At 57.2% G+C, this 24052-nt stretch overlaps 1 protein-coding gene across 1 annotated transcript; it reads right to left on the reverse strand.

Annotated features, from left to right (window-relative positions):
• Nucleotides 1-1812: 1812 nt before the first annotated feature.
• CANT1 (calcium activated nucleotidase 1) lies at nt 1813-17327 on the reverse strand. Its single transcript, XM_081029651.1, has 4 exons — nt 17215-17327; nt 6095-6747; nt 4797-5000; nt 1813-3958 (listed from the first exon to the last, which is right to left on the reverse strand). The coding sequence occupies exons 2-4, from the start codon at nt 6723-6725 to the stop codon at nt 3588-3590; spliced, it is 1206 nt and encodes a 401-aa protein (XP_080885777.1). The 5' UTR covers nt 6726-6747; nt 17215-17327; the 3' UTR covers nt 1813-3587.
• Between the last annotated feature and the right edge of the window lie 6725 nt (nt 17328-24052).

The raw sequence follows: 24052 nt of genomic DNA on the forward strand, positions 1-24052 counted from the left end.
AGGGGAGAGAAGGGTAGGGGGGCAGGGACAGGGGGAGGGGAGGACAAGAGAGGGAGGGGAGGAGAGGGCAAGGGGGAGGGGAGTGGAGACAAGGACAGCAGGAAGAAAAGCACAGGGTGGCAGGCTGGGTCTGTATCTGGTGCCCTGACTGCGGGCTCCCACAGAACAATGGAGCCTTTTCCTGAACCTTGCTCACTGCCAGCTGGGTGGACTCCGCTGGGGTGGCTGCTCATTTCGTGCCTAGGCTCTAAGCTCTCGACATGCCTGACTTCACAGAGGGGCTACACCCCTGAGGTCGCCTAGTGCCACCAAGGAGCAGGGGCTCCGAGAGACAAGACAATATGCCCAGGTATGAGGCCAGTAGGTGGAGGAGCTGTACCCCACACGAAGCAATGAAACCTTGTATTCCTGGAATAAACCATACTTCGTCATGAAGCATTTTCATTTTTATGTATGGCTGGATTCAACTGGCTAACCGAGAATGAAGGACTGCTAAGAACACCACATCCTGCCTGTTGCTGGGCTCGGCCCACGGCCACTCTCCAGGCCTTCTGACATGACCTCCCTGCAGGATCTGACGGTTGATTCTCCTCCCTGGCTGTACCAGTCAGGTTCCCAGCAAGGAACAGATAGCTCTAAACTAATTTGAGTCAACTTCTGTTTATAAGGTGTGGCCTTGGAGTGTGACCACTCCTAGGCCAGAAGGGACGAGGGCAGGGAGCAGTAAGCAGAACCCATGCAGAGGGAGCTGCTGCCTAGTGAGTGAGGACTCCCAGCTCGCCCTCCTCTCTCCTGCCTCCCAGGCCGTTGGTGAGGTTCACTCACTCAGGTCAGCCTCTGGGAACACAAAGCAGGGCAGGGAGGGACGGGGTGGGTCTGCAGGAACAAAGCGAAGATGAGGGCACACTGGCCTTTGTGACACCGAACTCTCCTGGTCTCCTCTACCTCTGACGGCCATTTCTCCTCCAGCTTGGGCCTCTCTTCCTTCTTTTTTTTTCTTTTTAATTTTTATTGGCAAATATTGGGGAACAGTGTGTTTTTCTAGGACCCATCAGCTCCAAGTCAAGTCATTGTTTTCAATCTAGTTGTGGAGGGTGCAGCTCAATGGCCCATGTGGGAATAGAACCAGTGACCTGGGCGTGGTGAGCAGTGAGCTCCAAACAACTGAGCCAACTGGCTGCCCCAGGCCTCTCTTCTTTACCAGCCCCTCCCTCCCGGTGTCCCTGAGGCTTCCTTTGGGACTCCTAGGACTCTGCATGTCCTTTCAATGAGCTCTGATCTGAGATGCTTCAGTCATTCTAGACCTCACATCGGCTGTTGCAGGTACCTGCCCTTGGGTGAGCGGCACCACCAGAATGGGTGGGTACGCACCAAGTGTTGGTAATTTTCTAAGACCGTTAGGTGTGTGAAATCATTCACGGTTCACCACAGCTCTATGATTCCCTCCCTTTCACAGATGAGGACATCGCTGCACAGAGAAGTCAGATCATCTGGCCAAGGTCACAAAGCCAGGAAGGGCCAGAGCCAGGACTGGCACCTGGGAGTCACTTCAGAACCTATGCTCTTAACCACTATGACCAAGAAAGCATTGCCGGGCGTCTGGATGATCGGGTTCCAGAAAGGCTCCCCGCTCTGAGAAGGTGCCCGTCCCATGAGTGCCGCGGCTACCACGCGTCCTGTCCCAACAGCTCTTCTTGCCAGGCCCAACAGGGCACAGCACCTTCAGCAGTGTAGTAACCACCTCTCGTGTGTGTGTGTGTGTGTGTGTGTGTCCCCAGCGTGGGGCCAATGCAGACAAGGGACAAACATGACTCACTCACAGACCCTCTGGCACTTTATTGTTTACAAAACAATGGCTCCAGGAGGAAGAAACACAATCGTTCTGCTTACAGCAGCGAACACTGAGGGGAAAAGGCTAGCTTGAAAATCAACGTTAATGCTTCAGGAAGGTTTCCACTTGGTGACTTCCTGAGTCCTCCAGGCTTCTTCATCTCGGCTCTGGACTTTAAAATCACACAGCCCTAAGGTCACTGCCATTTATCAAAGAGGAGGCCAGGGCGCCCAGCCAGGCAGAGTCGGATGAGACAGTCCAGCGGGCACCGAGCTCTAGAGAAATGTGTCACATTCCATCGCCTGTTTTCCATTCTCTCACGATTTGTTTCACAACAGAAGGAATAGATGCCTGGTGTCAAGAACCAGGACCCTTTCTGCGTTCCCTCCTGGTGGCTGATTCAAGCTTCAAAGTAGGAAAGTCTGTGAGACGGGTTCACACAGTAACAGCCAGAGCTCAAATGATGGCCCTTCCTGGGCCACCACGGTGCCCCACGTTCTCCTGAGGGGTGAGGTAGCTTCTGGACGAGGCACCCTCCTCAGCTTTGGTCCTGGCTCACCTCTGTCCCCAGCCCTCTGCCTTCACCCTGCAGCATCGAGGAGAGACCACAGGGACTAAAACAAGCCCACGTTCATGTGAAGGGTTTTCATGGACAGGAGGCTGCAAAAGTGCCACAAGGAAGAGGAGATGCCAGGGCCAGGGCCAGATAGCGCGGGGCCAGGCCGGCCTCGGCCACGACTGCCAGGTGAAGACGCCCCAGTGGCCGGCCCAGGGGAGGCGTGTGGGAACCTAGGGTCCCAACCCGTCAGGAAAACAAATTCAAGTCATTCATGAAAGCTTTAAAGGCATGGCAGTTTCTGTTGCTAGAAGAAGGCAATTACAAATGTTTAAAAACTTGCCTTACCAATTGTAACTGCTGCCTTACGATTTCCTCTGCGGCTGGGGATGAATTCATTAACTGTGGAACTTTGCTCTGTGTGATTAAGATTTGGCGATTCCCCTTTATGAGAACGGAAGTTGCCTTAATTAAAATAAGTTAATCGTTAAAACTTCAAAGTGCTACGTAGCCACAGCGTTTTCCTGCAGGGAGGAAATGGAATCTGCCACATGAAATCGAGATTGTTTGATGTGGGGTTTGGGATCCAAGCCCTGAAGCATTTTGGGCAGACGTTCCCAGAGGCCTGCCCTCGCTCACACAGCCCTGTGACGCCCTGCAGTGTAAACAGGTTCTTTCCAAGGACCTGGAGGGGTGGCTGTAATGCCCGAGGTCCAGGAGGAAGAAAAGGGGGTGGCCTGGGAGTTCCTGAGGGGCAGGTCCACTTTGGACTCACTGTTGTGTTCCCAGAGGGAGCACAGTGCTTGACTCGTAGCAGGACCTCAGGAAATATTTATTGAACGAAAGAATAAATGGAAAGAAAAGAAAGGGAGGTCGGATGGAAGGAAGGGCATGTCTGACTTAGACAGGTGGGGCCCACGACGGTGGCCGCAATGACCAGCTGCGACCAGCAGATGGCAGGCAGAGAAGGCCCCTCGGGGCTCGGACAAATCCTGTCTGGCTGATGACGGGCCTGGGCCTGGGCCTGGCCTCCGACTCTGGAGAGAGCGCTAGACCCCCGCTACGCCTCAGTCCCAGCAAGAAAAGGGCAAAACAAAACACCACAGAAAAGTGCAGTCCTCCGGTTTTCATACAATTGGAGTCCTGATGCAGCTTAAAACCATCCACCCCTCGGCCTCACTCAGTGTCTTCATTTTTTGTTTAAATAAACTCTATTCCTTCGTACTTCACATTTCCGACCTTGGTCTCTGGCAGAAGGAAGCGTCCGTCGAGCGTGAAGGCCATGATGTAGGTGGCGATCTGGCCGCCGTCCTCCTCAGACTTGAGGGCCACGAGGATCTGGTCGTCGGTGTTGGGGATGAACTTGAAGGAGGAGAAGCCGTGCGTGGGGACGATGTCTCCGACGCGGCTGACGGAGACCTCGCCGAAGTCCGGGGCAGCGCTCAGGAGCAGGTTGGTTCCCTTGCGCTCATCCTCCTTCTCGCTGTAGCGCGAGTGGCTGGCCCGGCGCGGCAGGAAGAACCAGCGCTGCAGCGTGTCGCTCCAGCAGGCGGACTCATGAATGAGGTAGCCTGGGGACACACGACAGACACAGGTCAGTGCTGTCCGGGCCCCCCCATGGCAGCGTGTGCGGAACCCTCAACCGCAGGGCGCTGGCAGCGAGCGGGCCGGGGACTGCCGGGGACGGTGGCCTCTTGCCCAGTGTGCGCTGCGGTGCTGCAGCCGTGTGGGGTGTGAGGGCCGTGGGGGCAGCCGCGTCACCACCCGCCTTTCCTTAGGCTGCCTTCCTGCTCCCTGGAGGACTCTCGGGATCCACAGTAACGAAGACTGACAGAGGCTGCAGTCCCCACACCCCATCTGCCCGACCGAGCTGCCCGGAGCTGCTGAGAAGCCACAGCCACGCGGTGTCTGGACCCCCACTTCCTTGGTGCTGACCACAGGGCGCCAGGAGCGCCCAGGGGAAGCGAAGGAGACGGCAAGCAAGCAAGCTGATTTGTGACAAAGAGGTCGGGGCGGGTGGGAGGAGCTGCCTGGACGCTCAAAAGGCAGCACCACTCCTTTCCCATTTCCGGGTTGAAAATGAGGCCTGCCTGGGTCCTGTGTCGTACCCCCACGCCTGGAGCAACACCCCACCACAAACTACACTGCCTCTCGGGAGGTGAGGGCAAGAACCAGCCCCGTCCACTGAGCCTCCAGTGGTCAAGTGCCAGGCCCCAGGTCCCGAGGGCCAGGGGGACGGCCAGAACAGCTGGCCTGGGGCTGCAGTGTGCGCAGCAGGGGGCCATCTGGCAAGTGAGTGAGAAATGAAAGAGAAAAAGCTCATCTGTCCCCAGAATCCACTGGCCCAAGGGGGCAGCCATCAGAGAGTTGAAATTAAGCACACAGAGAGCACAGCGACAGGGCTCTTACCTGGCGGCTGAATCCCCGCGGCAGCCCGCAGGGCGTTGTAGCTGGACACCCAGTTCTCGTGGCGCACGCTGCCCCTGAAGCCCACCACCTTCACCCACTCGGGGTTCTCATTCAGCACCTCCCCTGCCGTGGTGGTCCACTCCTTGCCCAGGCCGCCCACATACAGATGCTCGTCCTTCACAGCCATCCACTCGGCTTTGAAGCCTGGGGACAAGGACAGGAGAGGGGCGTGACTGAGATGCCGTCTGCTTGCCTGGCTCCTGTAGGGTCTGGCAGCCCTGGGCGTCTGCGGTCACCAAGCTGGACTTCACTGGAGGCAGTGACCAGAGAGTGGGGACAGCCTGGCTTGAGCTCTGTTCCCAGAGGGCCTGTAATCGGACACCTTTCCTTGGAACCGACCCGATGGGGGCAGATGGGTACCTGCCCTCCCACCTGTGTCTTCCCTGCTCCCTCCCCTCCAGGAATGACGTCTGCCTTTGGCAACTTGATGCAGGAACTGTCTGCCGGGACATCTCCTGTTAAACCAATACTGGTGCCTCACTTCCCCGCAACTGTCAATCTCCTCTGACCCCCAAACTCCCCATTTCTCCAGGCTCCTCCTTTCAACTTCGGCAGCCTGCACTGGAGATTAGCTTTCTAGAAGGTTTAGATCAACAGTGAGAGCACGGGCACACACCGAAGCTTTGTCAACGCTCCTTGCCGGTGCCTAACGCATTCTGTCTCTTGCCCGTTTGAAGGCTCTGGGCCCCGCGGGCCACCTCTCAGCCTGCCTGACAAAGAGCAGAGCCATGAATCACGGCCGACCTTCAGTGGGGTCACGGCTGCTCACACAGACCCTCCTTCTGCTGGGTTTTCAGAAAGGAGGGCTGGGCAGTAGGGAAGATGTACCTTTTTAATAAAGTCTTAGTTCAAAATCAGAGCAACCTGACACCATGGCTTTACAGGTAAGGCGCCTGGAGGGTATGATCCCAGAGTGCTCTTAAGATACCTTTTAAGACATAAAAAGGGCCATGTTCCCAGAGGTGTTGAGAACGGCACGGCACAGAGTCCTAAAACCCGTCCTGGGAAGAGCCCCTTCTTTGAAGTCCTCCAGTAACCAGCTCACATTTCTAGAAAGTGCTTTGCTCTGAGGCCCCGTAAGGCTGTGCTCCCAGGTGGTGGGGAGAAGCCGGAGGGGACAAGCTCTCCCTGACGTTCCCTCGTCTCCTTCTAGACTTGTGAATGCTCTACCCACGGCGTGCGCAGACAAAGCCAGTGCCAGGCAGCCCGGAGCCCGGGGGATGCCTGGGCCGACTCACCTTTGCCCACGGTCCCATCGCCGTCGGACAGGATCACCCAGGGCACGGTCTTGCTGCCTTCAATCTGATACACCACCCCTGTCCGGTCGTCCACAGAGTAGAGCTTCCCGTTGAAGACGACCAGGTCAGACAGCTCCATGCCCCGCCCCTTTTCCGCCAGGTGGGACTCCAGCACTTCATGGCCCTTGTCCCACTCCACGGCCACCTGGTCCCCACTGTTGGACAGGGTCAGATAGCCCTTCTTCAGGTAGCTGAACCAGGTGTTTTCCTCTTGGGCCTTGGACCCCGTGTCCAGGTCGGCAATAAGTGCGATTCGGTACCGAGTCCCGCCCGGCGTCCTCTGGGGGGCAGACAGGGGGTAGGTGTCATTGTACCGGTCAGCAGGCGCCTTGCTGAGCCTCCAGTTGTGGGCGTTGGGCGGGGGCGGCCTGCCTGGGGATGGACGGTGGGAGTAGAGCAGCCAGAGGACAGCGGCGCCCACGAATGATGACAGGATGACCTTCCAGCGGGGTCGGAAGCGCGGGTCCGCGGCCTTGGTCATGGACGCCAGCACCGGAAGGCCCCCCACACTTATCCGGAGGGAGTGCATAGACTCATTCCATTCCAGGGGGTTGGAGGGCTGGACGGGCATCAGACTGAAGGGTTGGCGGGACCTGCACACCCAGGCAGGGAGGATAGAGGTCAGCGACCTGGGAAACCCGACGCGGCCCCATTATCCGGGGGCTTGGCCCCAAGGCTGCCTCACCCAGAACAAACAGCACTGCCACGGCTTCGCGCCATCATGCCTTCCTTGGCCTAATCAAGCCCTGACTCTAGCAGTATCTTTGCTGACTCTTATTCAGCAAGATGAGAAGTCTTTCCAAAGCACAATTATTCCATCTCCTCTGTCCCGGCTGTCAGGATAGAAAGCTCAGCAAGAGAAACACGTTCCGTGTAAGCTGCTGCCGTGCATTCTCAGCAAAGAGGCGAGCAGGGGCGTGGGGGAGTGGGGAAGGGGTGGGCAGGAGGGAGAACAGCGGGCACAGAGCTGCATTTTTATCAAACGTCCCCTCCTTTGAGAAGTGCTCCCTGATGGCTCTGCTCCTGACAGCACCCTCCTTCCCTCCTGTGCACCTGTCACTGCCCACCGTCACGTCATACAGCCACCAGTTCGTTCATTTGTGTTCCCAGCTCCTAGGACACTCGCTCTTTCCTTCCTCCTGGCTCAGGTTTCTGTAATATTCAAGTGCACGTATATTGCAGCACCTGTCCCTTGGCACCTTCCTGTTCATGCAAATGAATGAGGGACCAGAGTCTGAAGGCATCAGCTCCTAAGCACAGCCGGGCTCACCTGGGGCCTCGCTGGTCTCAGCCCTGGGCCGGCCCCCGGGCTCAGCCCCGTTGGGTGGCGGCCATCAGGAACTGTGGCTCTTCACCCCCTGCCCCTGCTCATGTCCCTAGCACAGACCGTGGCAGCCCAGCATGGCCACTGCGGCACCAGGCCAGCAGTGTCTGTGGCTGGGGCCGCCTCCAAGTTGGGAGCAGAATCAGCAGAGCGTCAGCCCGGCTGTGGCTCTTGGTGTCTGTCCTTCAGCTGTAAATCAGTAAGTCCCAGCCTCAGAAACTGCCCTCGCAGGACCACTGGGCACTTCTGTCTCCTCTCCCGGAATAACCAAGCGGGCGCTGCCAGGCGGGGACGCGGAAGGTCCGTTCCATCCCGGGCCCCCCACACGTAGACTGCCATGCACTGGCTCTGAGGATGGCAAGCCCAGCAAGGGTCCCGCTCTCTTGCGGCCAGCACTCCGCTCTCTTGCTTTAGGGCAGATTCTTAGGTGTTGGCCACAGGCTCCGGTGCACAAATGCGGCCTCTGAGGACCAGCGAGGCACATGGGGCCCGCTGCCTGGAGTGAGCCGTGCAGGGCTCCCTCCTCCCAGGGAAGTGGCTCCCACTTGGTCGCTGAGCTGGTCAGAGCTGGTCGCTGAGGACTTCGTGCTGGGAGACAGAGTGCCCGCCTGGCCACGGCCGCCCAGTGTCATTGCAGCCCTGTCGCCACTGAGCTCTCAATTCCACATCTCACCTTCTGTTCAAAACTCTGCCTGGATGTCTAACATGCATTCTAGACCCAGTATTTCAACCTGAGGTCATACTCCCCTCTCTCCTCAAACCCGCAGGACAGTGGTGGTGACGGGGACCACCACATCCAAACCTTCACGGCAATGCTAGGAGATGCACTTTCCTGTAGGAATGTCACCCGTGGAGTCGAGTACCAGTTACGAACCGTCACCACCTCACAACCCGGAGGCACGGCTCTGGCCTCCCTCCACAGCACCAACCCCAGCAGCCGGCCCTATCTGATCGGCTGGCCATCTCCTCCCCATCGGCTCCTGTCTGCTGCCACGGCCCCTTCTCACCCGAACCACACAGACGGCGTCCCTTTCCCCTCTCCCTGGCAATGCACTCACCATGCAGTCGTGACACCTGCTACTCAAGAGAGTCCACCAGGCCGTGTCACCACGTGCTCTCATGGCCCCGCTCCAAGAAGCTCTCGCACTAACACGGCCCCGCCCAGACCTCCCCACTCTCCCACAAGCCCACTTCTCTGCTTGGGCCACTGCGGCCCTTGTCCACTCCAGGCAGGACTCACTGTCCCCCGCCTGAACACTCAGCTCAGGCTCTTCCCATGGCTGCTCCTCAGAAAGACTGACCCCCACCCGCCTTACTGCGTTCCCTAATGATTCCCACGCTGCCTGAGCGCCACGGGCAGCAGCTGGCCCACTCCAGCTCACACTCCTGCCTGATGGCTGGACAAGTAGTAGAAACTCAGGATACATTTGCTGAAAGAATGAAAACTACACCCACTTCCTCAATAGCCCCTCAACTCCCTGTCCCTGGGCCCCACCTTCAGTACACTGGACCCAGCCCCGAGGTCAAGCTACCCAGCTGTCAGAGCTGCAGGTGCAGGGGACACATGCTGCCAACGTAGACCAGTGTCACCACGATGACGTGTCACCCTCACTGCCCCGACTCCTTCTGACACTGCGTCACAACCCCATCACAGGAGTTCTTGTCACATCCCCCAGCCGCCGACCCAGGGTGGAGCCCGCACGCCCAGGCCTCCCATCACCAGGCTGCCCACCGCAGTCCAGGGGGAAGGGAAGGGCCCCTCCTGCTGCTCGGGGTCACTTCAGCCCCGCCTACTCTTTTGGTTCCTTCTTCAGGGCACACACAAGTCCACTTCCCACCTGAGTCACCGTCAGGTCTCCAGATTACACTCTCAGGTCGGTAACTAATGTGGATGAGCAGTGAAGCCTTGAATCTGGGATGACAGAGCCCCTGACACCCCAGCCCCACCGTCCCCCCTGGATGCTCAGTGCCACGTGCTGCCCGTTTCCCGGAGATGACCGGCGGACAGGCAGGCCCCTCGGGGTACCTATCCCACTGCATGTCCCACCAGCAGGTTCAGGCGAGACACCTGATGATGCTCTTTGCAGGTCTCCTCCCCGGCTGGCTCCTCCCTGCCGCCCACCTCTTCTCCTTAATCGACCCCAAGGTGACTGTGGACTCTGGGGCAGAACCCCTAGTGAGGTCCCACCTTCAAGCCCAAGCATTGCCCCCAAATCCCAGACTAGCACGTGCAGCCGCCAAGAACCCTGAACAGGTTCCCTGGGGAATTTACTGACCTGGCTGAGGGCACCCTGCCCCCCACCCCACCCCACCCCTCAGGAGTCACCCTGAGCAGCAGTCTCATCTCCTCCCATCCCAGCAGGTGTCAGGTCCCCTTACATGGCCACACCCCAGCTCTGGAGATGGGTCCCACCCCCACGGCCTCTGCCTTGGGCCCTGCTCTCCTTGGCCTCCTGCTGACCCACACCTCCCAGGTCCAACCTGAGCTCTGCCACTTACCAGCTGTGTGACCTCAGACAAGTGACCCTGCATCTCTGGGCCTCAGTTCCTTCACGTGTGAAGTTCGGACAGAACAGTGCCGACTTCCCAGAGTTACCAGCCGTAACTGGACAACCCGGCGCTGACCACCCGCTCCTGTCTGCCTGTCGCCCTCCTCACCTTACTGGCACCTCTGCCCATGTGCGTGGAGGGCCCGGCTTTACAAGTCAAGTCAACGGGAAGTGGCTGGCCCACCCATGCAAGTGCCGGGCAGAGGCTCGGCTGCAGACTCAAGGGCCGTGCAGCTTGCAAACCTGTCTGCCCCTCCACCCACGGCAAAAACTGTGCTGATCCCTGGGCTACACCGTCTCGCATCCATCTTCCATACACCCAACAGAATGAATTTTCTAAGAGGTGAGTCTGGACTAAAATACTTTACTTAGATCCCGGTGTCTTCCTGCTAAAGGAAACTCCTCAGCAGGCAGAGAAAGCCTCATTTCCTCCCATGGGCTCCCTACTCCCTTTGCCCCCCATGCAGAACACAATGCAGGGCCATTTCCAATTCCACACGCCAAACCCAGGCTTGTGGTGCTTCCCACCTGGGATGCTAATCTCCGGACCACAGGGAACCATCTAGAAGTCCCTGGCTGTGCCACGGTAAGTCATGCTTCCACTGTTCCCCCCTCAGGTAGCGAAGTGCCCCTCCCCCACTAGTAAACTCCCTCCCTCCAGTAGAAGGCCGACAGGGGCCCCAAACGTACCAGGGCCTGATCCCCGAACCTGTGAACGCCCCGTATACGGCAACGGAGACTTTGCGGAGGTGACTAAGGACCTTGAGATGGGAGATGACCGGGTAGCCCTAAATACCGTCCCAAGTGTCCTTATAAAAGGGAGGCAGAGGGCCATTGGACGACCACACAAGAGGAAAAGGCCAGGTGGCCGTGGAGACAGAGATTGGTGTGATGTGGCCACAGCCAAGAAATGCTGGGGCCACAGAAGTTGGAGGAGGCAAAGAACGGATCCTCCCCGAGGCTTCAGGGGGAGCATGGCCCCCCGACACCTTCATTTCAGCCCAGCGACACTGGTATCGAAGCTTTGAGAGAATAAATGTGTGTTGTTTTCGGCCGCCACGTTTGTGGTGACTTGGAACAGCAGCCCTGGACACAAACACTGTCCTTTGTGCCGCCTCTATGGGGCCATGGCTCTGGGACAGCACAGACCAGAGCGGCCGCAACCATCTGCTTCCCGGGGGCTCTGAGCTCCTGCGGGGAAGGGCTCTGCTCCATCAGGTTGGTTCCCCAGGACTAAGGGAGGCAGAACGCCCAGGGCAGGTCACCTTTCGTTAAGTAAGAGGACCACGACTTTGGTGACAGCAGAGCTCTGTCTGCTTTCCAGAAAATCCCTCTAGCGTCACCTCCACACTGATTTCCCGCGGGTCAGCCCGGCCTGGGTCTTCATCCCTCGGGTAGTATCGCAAGCAGTTACTTTCATTTTGTAGAAAAGAAAGTTTCCAGTCAGATGCCTCTTCGCGTGCTCTCTACGCCCCCACGCCGGCTCTTTCCCGAAAGCTAATGGCAAGCTGCCTGTGTTGTCTTGAGGGAGGCCTGGTGCAGAGCGAGAGCTTGCACTTTTATTAAAAAAATAAAAATAAAAAATCGCCAGCCACGCACCCCAACAGAAATGAGCCAGTGAAGGTGGGAGACAAATGGAGAAAGCCATGCCTTCCCAGAGCAGGGCCCATGCTGCCATCTCTCCCTGCCCACACTCCTCAGAGCGCTAAGCAGTTGAAATGCTTTACTGTGAAAAGTTGGCCAACCCCACCATCTGCAGCAAAATGGGCTGGTTTTATATCACCAGGAAAATTAGGACCCAGTCGCTACAGTAAAAGTCACAGGTTCTTTGGCTGGGTGGGCTCACCTGTTCAGGTGGGCCAGCGAACAAGTTCTCTCCAGGCTCAGAGCCCCCAGGAGGCTGCACCTCTGCTGGCTTCCTTTTTCTGGAGCCAGCAGCCAGCCACAGGGCAGGGCAACACGTCTGGAGAGAGTTAACCATGAGGCGGGACAACCACCCCCAAGGCTCCAGCCTGTCCCCCACCCCCTTTCAGGCTGGTCTCAAGAACGGCTCACTGACACTCATGCATTTCCGGTTTCCTGTGCAACAGGCCTGAACTAGTATCAGTGTAAGGCTGTGTCTGCGGCTCCCAGGGCACCCCCGACTCCAGGGGGGTAGCACGCTGTCTTGGTACACGCCCAGGGAGTAGAGTGAGCAGCCCCTCCACTTGCCGCCAAAAATCAGGGCAGGCTCAGACACCTCCACCTTCACCTTCACCCTCAGGCTGGCCTCCGCGTCCGACACAAGGCTTACATTCAGCTCACAGCCAAGAGGGTCGCTTCTCCGGTTTCCTGGAGGAGTGGCCCGGACAGGTGGCAGAACAAACAGGTTTAAGGCAGCTACCTGAACAAAATTCTGACCTTTCAGGATCCAGGGAGGGCCGGAAGCACAGTTCAGCTTGGAGATAAGGTGGCCTGCTCCCAGCTCCCTGCCTCAGGGACAGGGCAGCCACTGTCCTCCCCAAGCCCTGGGTTCTGCAGAGTGGCTGCCTCTCCTTCCCCACCACAGTCTCTGAACGGTCCTCAAGAGCCATCAGACTGCAGGCAGGAGTCCCCAGTCTGCCCACCAGCAAAGTGCACTTTCTGGTTGGAAAGTAGAGTGACACGTGCTGACCTTCAGACTCCTTACAGGCAAGACAGACGCCAAGGGCCTCAAGCACCAGCGCTGACAGCGTCTAAACCAAGCTCTCTGGATCCTCCCTTGGCCCGCCTGCCCCTTGCTCAGCCCCTTACGTGACAGGCATTCACGACTGCTCACCGAGTCAAGTTAAATACAGTTCGGGTGACTTCTTTTTCTGTCCTTTGTTTCTGTTTTTAAGTCAGCTGCCCAAGCAGAGTGTGTTAGTTTTCTCCTGCTGCTGTAACATCAGTGCAGGCTGTGCAGCTTCAACACCACACACTTACTTTACAGATGCAGGACAGAAGTCTGACGTGGGTCTCACTGGGCCAAAATCAAGGGCTGGTCCTTTCAGAGGCTCGAGGGGAGGACGCGTCTCCTGGCCGATTCCAGTTGCTAGCGGCCGCCCTCAGCCCCTGACTTGTGGCCCCTTCCTCCACCTTCAAAGCCAGCAATGCTGCATCTCCCTGGGCCTTTCCGCCATCGTTCCTTCTGACGCTCTCCGGCCCCCCTTCCACTATTAGGACCCTGTGGTCACATTGGACGCACCTGGCTAATCCAAGATGAGCCCCCTATTTTAAGGTCAGATGATAAGCACCTGGAATTCCATGTGCTCCCTTAGTCCCCCTTTGCCACATAATACATTCGCAGGTCCCGGGGGTCAGGGCGTGGACCTCTGGGGGTGTGGATGGGCATTATTCTGCCGGCCACCAGGAGACGGGAGGAACCTGCAGCTTTTCCCGGGGGCCAGGACCATTCACACACAGCTCTGCCTCGGGGGTGGGAGGCACAGCCTGAGTCTGCACTTCATCCTTACACCACAGCCGCTGTGTGTGCACAGTTTGTACCGACAATGTCAGACTTGGCGGACTTTTGGAAAAAAGCTGCCGTCCCAGTTGATAGTGCCCTCGTCCCAAACAAAACTATGCATCTTGGGCTTGTTTTTCGGAGAGCCTGGAACAAGGGGATGTGATAATCCCACGATCGGGCCAAGTCAGGGCTGTTCCCACAGAGAGTGGATGAACCTGCCTGAACCCACCTGTTCTCCCGCGTGCCTCGGCGCGGGGCTACCAGGCACAGTGGCCAGCGGGCCATTCTGGTCGGGCTCCAACCTCACGCTCACTCCCACACTGTCATGCGCCGTCACTGTACCTGGTCAGGCCCCACGTGCACGCGGCCCTGCCTCACTTCCCACGGCATGGTCCCTGGCTCGGCAGGGATGGCAGAGCACTCTGCTTGGGAACCGGAACTGTGACTTCCATTTAATGGCAGCGCCATTACAGATAAATGAGTGGGATTCAAAAGAAATGCAGACAAAAACAGAAAAACGAACATTTTCCCAAACAGATTTTGCGAATATCAGGACTTTGTCTCGGTCTGATGAAAAGGAAAATCAACATAAAAGTGTGAAACAATTAATGGAAAAAATTTTAAATTCCCTTAACATTGGCAGTTAATGAGAACTTTCCAGAAATCTCCATAGCCCAGAGTGATACTGAAAGGAAAATAATTTTTTTCCCAGTATCCTGGGTACCACTCCACAAATGTCTGTACGATAGGGAAATGTCTTCCTTGTCATAATACTGATCCAGTTCAGGACTCTGGACCATATTCCCCGATCTGAGATATTCTGTTTTTGAAAGAGAAAACACTAGAGCATTTATACACCTACCCTATACAGTTGCCATGACGACAGCCACATTGCTGCCAAGAAAGTCCTGAGACTCAGATGAAAGGGGCCATGTGTATTTGTGGGAGCCCACAAGCGCTCACCTCAAAGGCCCCCTTCAGGGGGTGGGAATGAACACACCCCCAGAGCAAGGCCTGCCCCGCACCCGGCACCCTGGTGCCTCCTCACTCCTCTGGGGCTTGGAAGACATGGCAGATTAGGTGCAGTTGGACTGGCAGGTAAAAATTTCCTCAAGTACCAGCAGCCTAAACCAACGCCTTCACTACGTTGCTGTGGGCTATGAAAATATGGCGTGAACTACCTTTGGGGGAAGAAAGGAGACTTTTAGCTAATGGAAGGTATCAAAGGATCAGATTTTTACAGCTGAGGGATCACACAGTGACACAGTGGTTCCTACACCCTTGGAAATAAGTGATTTCCTCCACCACCGGGCGAGGCAGCATCACCTTTGTGATCAGGTGCATTTGGACACGAAAGAGTAAGACCCAGAATCCTCCGTCCCAGCCCACTGTGGTGGCCTTGTGACAGTGCCTGACCAAATCCGGGCTGCACAGGACTGGACACCCCTGCACGTCCAGAGGGGAGAAGGCTGGCCTGTTAACGTGCCTCTCAGCAGGGCACTCGGGGCTGAATCGAAGGTCACTGAGGCCGGCAGGGAGGGCCACCAGGAGCCACCCCTGCTCTGGAAGAGGCCCCACTGAGCCCACAGGCTCGGGCTGCACTGTTGCGCTGAGGCCTGTGGGCTGGGGCTGGGGGCTGGGGGCTGGACGATGCTCTGTAGCCCAGCCCAGGAAGACCTAACTCAACAAGCTCCTCAGGGGAGAAATGAGAGGCTGAGCACCTGCCTCCTTTCATGGACCTGCCTGTGACTATGCTTTTGTCAAGTTTTGGCCCTTACACCCAAGTGCCAGCAAGATTCAGGTGACACCAGCAGAGGTGTGTTTCCAAACTTCCGCTTTGTCGAAAACGTGGTAGGAAAAGCTGTCAAGCACATACCCCGAAGCAAGAATGAGAAATGGGGCTGAGGCTCTACTAAGAGACACGGGTTTCCTGAGGGACACGGGTGATTGGGAGAAGGCTGGGTCTGGCACGCGGAAGACTGCCGGCAGGTGTTCACGCCTGCCAGGCCTAGGGACCCACAGGGCCCGGGAACCAGCAAGGATGGCAAGGCGGTGGAGATCCCCAGGGGTGAAGATGGGGGAGCGGAAGGGGAGCAGAGGGAAAGGGGAGGGTGGCCAGTTTGGGTGCAAAAGGCAGGGGGGCGAGCTGTGCTGGGGGAAGGAGAGGGAGGCCTGGGTTGGGGTGCGGAGGTTGGCGGGCTGCAGGTGTGACCCAGCGCAGGCGGGGGGAGGGTCCCGTAAGCCCCCGGGGAGGGTCCCCCGAGCCCCTGGGGAGGGTCCCCCGAGCCACCGGGGAGGGTCCCCCGAGCCCCCGGGGAGGGTCCCGTAAGCCACCGGGGAGGGTCCCCTGAGCCCCCGGGGAGGGTCCCGTAAGCCACCGGGGAGGGTCCCCCGAGCCCCCGGGGAGGGTCCCGTAAGCCACCGGGGAGGGTCCCCCGAGCCCCCGGGGAGGGTCCCGTAAGCCACCGGGGAGGGTCCCCCGAGCCCCCGGGGAGGGTCCCCCGAGCCCCCGGAGAGGGTCCCCCGAGCCCCCGGGGAGGGTCCCCTAAGCCACTGAGGGAGGGTCCCCCGAGCCCCCGGGGAGGGTCCCCCGAGCCCCCGGGGAGGGTCCCCCGAGCCACCGGGGGAGGGTCCCCCGAGCCACCGGGGAGGGTCCCCCGAGCCCCCGGGGAGGGTCCCCTAAGCCACTGAGGGAGGGTCCCCCGAGCCCCCGGGGAGGGTCCCCCGAGCCACCGGGGAGGGTCCCCCGAGCCACCGGGGAGGGTCCCCCGAGCCCCCGGGGAGGGTCCCCTAAGCCACTGAGGGAGGGTCCCCCGAGCCCCCGGGGAGGGTCCCCCGAGCCACCGGGGGAGGGTCCCCCGAGCCCCCGGGGAGGGTCCCCCGAGCCACCGGGGGAGGGTCCCCCGAGCCACCGGGGAGGGTCCCCCGAGCCCCCGGGGAGGGTCCCCTAAGCCACTGAGGGAGGGTCCCCCGAGCCCCCGGGGAGGGTCCCCCGAGCCACCGGGGGAGGGTCCCCCGAGCCCCCGGGGAGGGTCCCCCGAGCCACCGGGGAGGGTCCCCCGAGCCCCCGGGGAGGGTCCCGTAAGCCACTGAGGGAGGGTCCCCCGAGCCCCCGGGGAGGGTCCCCCGAGCCCCCGGGGAGGGTCCCCCGAGCCACCGGGGGAGGGTCCCCCGAGCCCCCGGGGAGGGTCCCCCGAGCCACCGGGGAGGGTCCCCCGAGCCCCCGGGGAGGGTCCCCTAAGCCACTGAGGGAGGGTCCCCCGAGCCCCCGGGGAGGGTCCCCCGAGCCACCGGGGGAGGGTCCCCCGAGCCCCCGGGGAGGGTCCCCCGAGCCCCCGGGGAGGGTCCCCTAAGCCACCGGGGAGGGTCCCCCGAGCCCCGGGGAGGGTCCCCCGAGCCACCGGGGAGGCCCCACAGGTCGCAGCGGCGGGACCGACAACTGTCAGAGCCGAGTCCGCTCCGCGAGTCCCACGGGGCGGCCCTCATGTCGGAGGGTAAGAACGTCTCACGGCCAGAGGGGTAGGTGTCGCCCCCCGTCAGCAGAAGGGACAGTTTCCCGAGTCAGAGGGAGGCGTCACCCCAGTTTGAGGGGACAGCTGACCTGCGGGTCGAGGCGCCCCCATAGGTCAGACAGGGAGGGAGCCGCGGGGTGAGCGCCGGGCGCTGGGGAAGGCCGGGCGCGAGGGCGAGCGCGGGCGGCGGCAGGCGCAGCCTCACTCACCGGGCGGCCTGGTTCGGGGTCCCGCGGAAGCCGGGGCCTCGCTGCGGGAAGGGCCGGGACCGAGCGGGCGGCCGACTTCCGCCCGGCGCGCTCGCCCCGCCTCCGGGCAACACGCTCCCGGCAGCCTCTGCTCTGCGGCTGCGCGCCGGCGCGTGCAGGGAGCCACTGGGAGTTGTAGTTTTTGATGCTCAGCGACCTGGGCCGGGGGAGGGACCGGAGGGCGGGCTGTCAGCGCTCCCCAGCCGCAGGCCCCTTCCACCGCGTTATTCTGGAACGTCGGCCGAGCAGCAGTGGGAGGGGGGCGGAGGTGGAGGCTCCGGGGTCGGGGTCATCGTTCCTCGAGCTGAGATTGTAAGACCCCTTGCCCGTCCCCTGGACCTTCGTGGTCTTCCCGAGGCGCGGAGGCGCGGAGCCATTCCTGCCACCCCCACTCTCAGAGCCCTGCTTGGCTCTTCTAACCGCCTACGTCTCAATGGAGATGAGTTCCCAAAACAAAGACCGGGACACAGGTGCACGGGCAGGAGCGGCCGGGGCTTGGGCCCCCCTAACTTGCAACCGACGAACCCCTTTCCGAATATGGGTCTCTGGTTCATCCCGTGTCCCCAGCCCCCCGAGCTATTGGAATGGACTGTGTTAAGAGGCATCCCGGCCCCTCACCCCCAAGTCCTGCAATGATGCTCCTTTTAGGAATCCTGGAAGAAGAGAAGGAACGAGAGCCACGCAGCGGGGGAGCGCGCGCGGGGGCGTGGCGGGGGCGCGGCGCTGCTCGGGTCCCCGCGCTCCGTGCCGCCTCCCACCGACGGCTGCGCGAGACACATTTCAGGTGATATAAATGGTGCGCAGTGAAAGATAAGCCCCCTCCACACCCCGCCTGCGTCCCCTCCCCAGAGGTGACCATCATTACTAGTTTCTTGTGGTCACTCCTACAGATGTTTTGTGACACACAAACGCATCATAGCACATGTGTTAAATTACTTTTAAACCTAATGGAAATGTGCTAAACACAAGGCTCTGCGTTTTTGAGGGGGAGGGGAGAAAAAAATCCTTTCTTGAATTTAGTTATGTTTTCCATCATACTAAACTGTATCCCAACCATATACCACATATTACTACCGTGTTTCCCCGAAAATGAGACGGGGGCTTATATTACTTTTTGCTCCAAAACACGCATTAGGGCTTATGTTCAGGGGATGTCATCCTGAAAAATCACGCTAGGGCTTATTTTCCGGTTAGGTCTTATTTTGGGGGAAACCCGATATAATTATTTTAAATTATTCAAATCTTTTTTTTTTACTGAGATATCTACTTTCACGTATGGCTCCCAACTTAAAAATAAAACGTTAATCTTGTGATCTTGAAAGCTCTCTAGGTACTCCTTCCTGTTCCCAACTTCCTCCCACCCCAAGAGATAAACACAATCTTGAATGTTGTGTTAATCATTCTTGTGCTTTATTGTGTAATTTTAGCAAATAGGTTTGTAACCCTAAACTATCTATCTATCTATCTATCTATCTATCTATCTATCTATCATCTATCTATCTATCTATCTATCTATCATCTATCTATCTATCTATCTATCTATCTATCTATCTATCTATCTATCTAGATATACATGTAAACTTTTACAAAAGTGAAATAAACCTGTTGCAATGGGTGAGCAATCCCATCGCCCCACAAGTATTATCAGGTGTATTAATTTTGCCAATCTGATAGCATGAAATGTCTTCTCCTTGCCTGATTACTGAGAAGTTGTGTATCTTTCTCAGATTTTTTGATATATATAGATATATCTATATAACTATATAGATATCTTTCTTCTGCTGCACATGCCCCAACATCTCAGTGCTGCTTTTAGAAAAGAACCCATCCTTTCCCCATTGATGTATGCACAGTGCCAATTTTGCCATAGATCGAGTCTACATGGACATGTGGCTCTGCTTGGGGATTTCTGTTACTGTATAGGTATAGTATTTCCTATCTGCTCAATACCACTGTCCTCATTCTCACCTCTTTATACTACGCCTTCATAGGGTGCAGGACTATTGCCCTCCCCATCCCCACAGCAGCCCACATGCCCCTACCTTTTGGGATGTTGAATGGAATTGCTTTGAATCTGTAGATTGATTGGGAGAGAACTGAGATGTTTATGATATTGAGTCTTCTACCCAAGAACATGGTTGCCTTTCCATTTACGTAGGTCTTTTTAAAAAAGTTTTTCAGTACGCTTTGTGATTTTTCACGTCACAGAATAGCTTGTCCCATAGCATTACACAGAGAGCTGCTTCATTCTCCACAGAGCGGTGTGTGGCATTCCACTGTGTGGATGGGATGTCATTTACCTTACCAGACCCCGGTGACGTCCTTTCGGGATATCTATGATCTTTCTACATTACAGCGATGCTACTTATTTGAGCACAACTATGAAGCTATATGTAGGATCCCCAGAATAAATATTATCCCCAGAAGAAATACTATATCCAAGGGTGTTTGCATTCTCTGGTGAGTAGACAGACTTCCACAGAGGTTGTGCCGTGAACTTGCTCTCCTTATGGTCAGTGACTCAACGGACATCTACTAGTAGGTTTTCCTTCAGTTTTCATTCTCTTTGTCTTCTTCGCATCACTGGAGACTTCACCATGGCCTTCTGCAGGAAATTCTCTCCTCCTTTGGTTTCTGGGCTGTGCATAAACAACGAAAAATTCTTCACTTTAATCATTGATTCATGTGATGAGTTACTCAATGTACTCACTCATTCATGTCAAAGTCCAGTGCTTAGAATTATGCAGTCCACCAGGGGGCCCTCCCATTATATTAAAACATTGCCTAATGGTCTGTCTATGCCAATCTCTGAAAGTTCCCTAAAGGAATTCCCAAAATAGGGATGGAAATGTTGAGAGATGGAGAAACTGAGGCATGGGGCATGATATGGCATCGTTAGAGTCAGAAAGCACAGAAATGGTCAAAGCGAGACTGCACGTGTATTTTTTAAAAAATCCCTGACTGCCCGTCTTTGCATCAAGAGTGCAGAGGGGACTTCCATGAAAGGTTTGTCCTCCTTAGAGGGGTCTCCTGCAGGTGTGAGGGGCACGAGGCAGCAGCCCCGCCTGCTCTGTCCTTGTAGCTGCCAGTGCTGATCCCCACCTGCCCCGAGTCTTCTCGACCTCGGGCACTGCCATCTAGGAGCAACGAGCGTGGGCCATCGGCCAGGGACGCTGGATCTGGCTGCCAAGTTTCCATCTCGGCTCCTTCCCCGAATCTCCACGGAGACTCTCCCACCCCCACCCCTTGGCAGTGAGACCCTGCCATCTGAGCCTGCCTGTGGTTACCCTTCAGATCGGAATTCAAAAGTCTGCAATCGGCCTCTGCCGTTGTGGGACAACTGGGCAGCCCGGCCCAAAATAGCTGGGAGAGGCAGAATGTTAGGGCCGCAGTGGGAAAAATCACAGTGCTGCTAATGACAGGCTGTGCTTATCTGGAACCAAGGGTCTTACAGACTTCAACCAAGGTCACATAGTTTTCTGCAACGATGAGAAAACAGACATAGTGAGTAGCAATGATATGCCCAGGGAGAGCGAGGAATTGGCAAACTTGGGAGGACACAGAGTGTCCTGCCTCCTGGGCCTCTATCCCAGAGAATGTTCTCCCATGGGTCTCTGGGCTTTACATCCCATGAGCTGCCCTAGTCTGAGCAGAGGAGCCACTTGGGAATATTCAGGAAGCCTTTGAATCTTGGCCTTGGCCCAGACATCCTTTGTGGAGGTATGAGCTCCCAGGGAATTCCAGGATGGGCGTGGCCATCTGGGAGCCCAAGACAGAGTCCTTGGGGGGTGGAGGCCTCAGCATGCTGGTTGGCCCTGGCCTCTGACCCATCACAAGGCTGATGAAATCTCCCCCAGGCACTGCTATTGGCTTTGGGTTCTGATGTGTTAATGCTGTTGGGTTTTTTGTGGGGTTTTTTGTGCCATGACTCCTGTCCTAGCTCCAGTCAGGACTCTGTCTAACAGGAAGATACTTGCTGAACTGAGAAGGTTCTGTCCTGGTTGCTTGGGGGCGCTACCGCCGACCAGGGAGGAGAATCAGGCAGTCTGTAAGACTGCCCCTGGCTTGCCAAATTTCCCATCTGTCCTCCTCAAAATTTTAAAGCAGTAAATGAAGTTGATGACAAAGGGCATTAGGGCCCTGGCCAGCTGTGTTTTGGTATTTTATTTCCTTTATTGAAGGCTGACTTGCATTCTTTGGGAGCCTGGCCTTGTTGGCTTGAACTGCGGGCCATGGTGCGACGGCACAAAATGTGCTCGGATCTCAGTTCCCGTGCTTCCGAGCTTTCCACGCCTCTGAGCCTTCTGTTTCACACCGGCATCTTGGGAAAGCCCAGCTCTTGTTGCCCCGTTTAATACCACCGTCTGCCTCCAGGAAAATGAGCAATCCCTTTTCTAATCTCTCGGGAGACGTGGGGGCTCAACCCAGGAGGGGGGAGGGAAGAAGACCATATTTACAATGATGACAGTTGTAATGAACGGTCTAGCACTTTGTACCTGCTCCGTCAACCCTTCATCAACTGTGTGAGAAATTACAGTTTCATAATCCTCTGACAACTTCGTTTTCCCCTAAATTGGGCACCAACGAATTTGACAGAACAATGTGACTCAAACTGCGAGGCTCTGAACGGCCTTCGTTTACCCCACGGCCGAACCTGCAAGTATCCGAAAAAGGGGGGCTGCCCCCCAACCGCTGGGGTGGATGCTGTCTGCTTTATGTGCATCTTACTCTGAGCACCTCTGGCCTCACGGGTTCCACGTCCGAGACCCGTGGACCTGTCTCTGCTTTACAGATAAGGAAACGATAAGGCCCACTGAGCTGGGGCAGCGCTCCCGAGCGGAGGACTTACAGCGTCCCTGCCACTGGAAGAGATGCCCATTACTCAGCTGGATTTCTAGAGCTCTGCTCCATACTGGCCTCCCCCCCCCAACACAGTTTGTGTCTTTGAATTATCTATGAGGTAACTGTCCTTTATTTCTTCAACCCCAAAACTGTCTTGGATGGGGTGAAGGGAGGGGACAAATCGTCCATCTTTGATTCTGTTTCTCTTTCAAGCCGCATGTCCAGCTTCGTGTGCAGAGGTCCGGTGTGGGTCCAGTGCTCCCCAGGCCTGAGTCCCTGGGTAGGGCAATGGGGACCTTTCCCATTGCATCCATGGGGTTCCCGATTCACTACAGTTCCAAGAAACAAGCGGACCCGAGAAACACGCGGATCCTCGCACATCCTGGACGAAGGTCCCCCAGGGATGGTGATGGAGCCTCTTCTGCTTCTCTCACTGTGATGTGCCCTGGCCTCCCTGCTGCAAAGGCTATTTGAGGACGGAATGCTAGGGGAAGGTCAGTCCTGTGCTGGGCCTGGGTCTTGTTGACGGGAAAGTCCTTCAAGTTACGTACAGGAACGGAGCCGACGAGCTTATCTCGGGGTTTTCCTGTGTCGATAACCAACCACGGATGTAAGTTTGGCCAAGCCTCAGACACATACAACTCCCGAGTCTTCTAACGCCAGTTGAAACAGCATCTCCAGTGGGGTTTCTGAATCTTGCCAGAGTGTCCGTGAACTCCTCTAGGGCCATTCAGGACTGGGAGCATTTTTTTTTCCTTTGCTCCCACAGTGGCGGCTCAGAGGCTGGGTCTCTGTAGAGTGGTCACTGGGCACTCACGGGCTCCACTGCCCAGAACCTCCCTCTTCTTCCAAATCCATGTTCTTAGCTTGCCCTGGCAGGCTGGTGTGCCTGGTGGCTGTCAGGCGGGCACACGCCCTTCTCCCTTTTGATTCCTTAGCCTTCTAGGCAGACACGTGAGGAGCAGGGGAGGGAAGGAAATTCCATGGCGAGGGAGAGTGAGGTACAGGCTCTTTGCTTTGCCCTGAGCACCCCAAACCAGCATTCCAGTCTCTACATCCTCTGTCCAAGTGAAGCCAGGGAGAGGGGCCCTGGGAGGAGGGATGAGCGAACAAGGAGGGCAGGTGTGACATCCAGGTAGATTGGAGAGGACATGGGAACGAGGGCCCAGAAAGAAGCAGAAAAGAAAGAAAATGTTATTATCATAGTAGAGGTTTTCTTGTCTGGCTAGATCCTTCCTCTTCTCCTGATGTGATAAGATTCCAGAACAAGCTGGTCTGACTCAGAGTTCGGGGATGGAGACCAGCTTCCGGGAAACCTGGGGCAGCTATCGGGCTGTGAGGTGGGGCCCAGGGACTTGTTTAGAAAGAACTTTTGTGTAAGATGGAGAAAATGTTCGATTTTCATATCAAGGAATGAGACTGAGAAATGCTGAAGTCCCTCCTGGCCCTGCCCAGGAGGGACTTACTGTCCTCTGGAAAATCTGCTGCTCCCGGCTGGGGGTTCCCAACCTTTGGGTCACAAAGCTAAGAATCTGATCAAAGTGACACACCATCACTGTCCAAAAATGCACGCACGTAATTCTGCATTGTTTTGGGGTTCACAGATTTCTCCAAACCTGCCCAAGGTCCTTGGACCCCAGGTGGAGGCCCTGACTGAAGGTGTGCCACCGTCTGGGGACTCGATCCTGGCAGTTGGCTACAGGTACCCCAAGCTCCTGGGAACCCCAGCCCCCTGCCACCAAGCAACTTGGTGTTCCCAAACCCCCGTGTCCTGGGCTCCCGGCTGCCCTTACATCTGGGCGGACTTCCAGACCCTCGGAGTGGCCACCACAGTCCCAGCCTGGGCTGGATTCCCAGGGTGTCCGGGAGGAGGGCAGCACTGGCCTTTCCCGCCCGCCCGCCGGGCACGCATACAGTTAATCCTCCGCGGCCGCTGTTTGGATAAAATGCGCTGGGA

The sequence above is a fragment of the Rhinolophus hipposideros genome, assembly GCF_964194185.1.
Source record: "Rhinolophus hipposideros genome assembly, chromosome: 20".
NCBI classification, from domain to species: domain Eukaryota; kingdom Metazoa; phylum Chordata; class Mammalia; order Chiroptera; family Rhinolophidae; genus Rhinolophus; species Rhinolophus hipposideros.

Excerpts from the sequence above, each read along its gene's own strand:
- CANT1 (XM_081029651.1), bottom strand. The coding sequence starts at position 6,725 with ATGCCCGTCCAGCCCTCCAACCCCCTGGAATGGAATGAGTCTATGCAC. Across the intron at positions 5,001-6,094 it reads CGATGGGACCGTGGGCAAAG|GCTTCAAAGCCGAGTGGATG; the intron begins GTGAGTCGGCCC and ends CCTTGTCCCCAG. Across the intron at positions 3,959-4,796 it reads CGCGGGGATTCAGCCGCCAG|GCTACCTCATTCATGAGTCC; the intron begins GTAAGAGCCCTG and ends GTGTGTCCCCAG.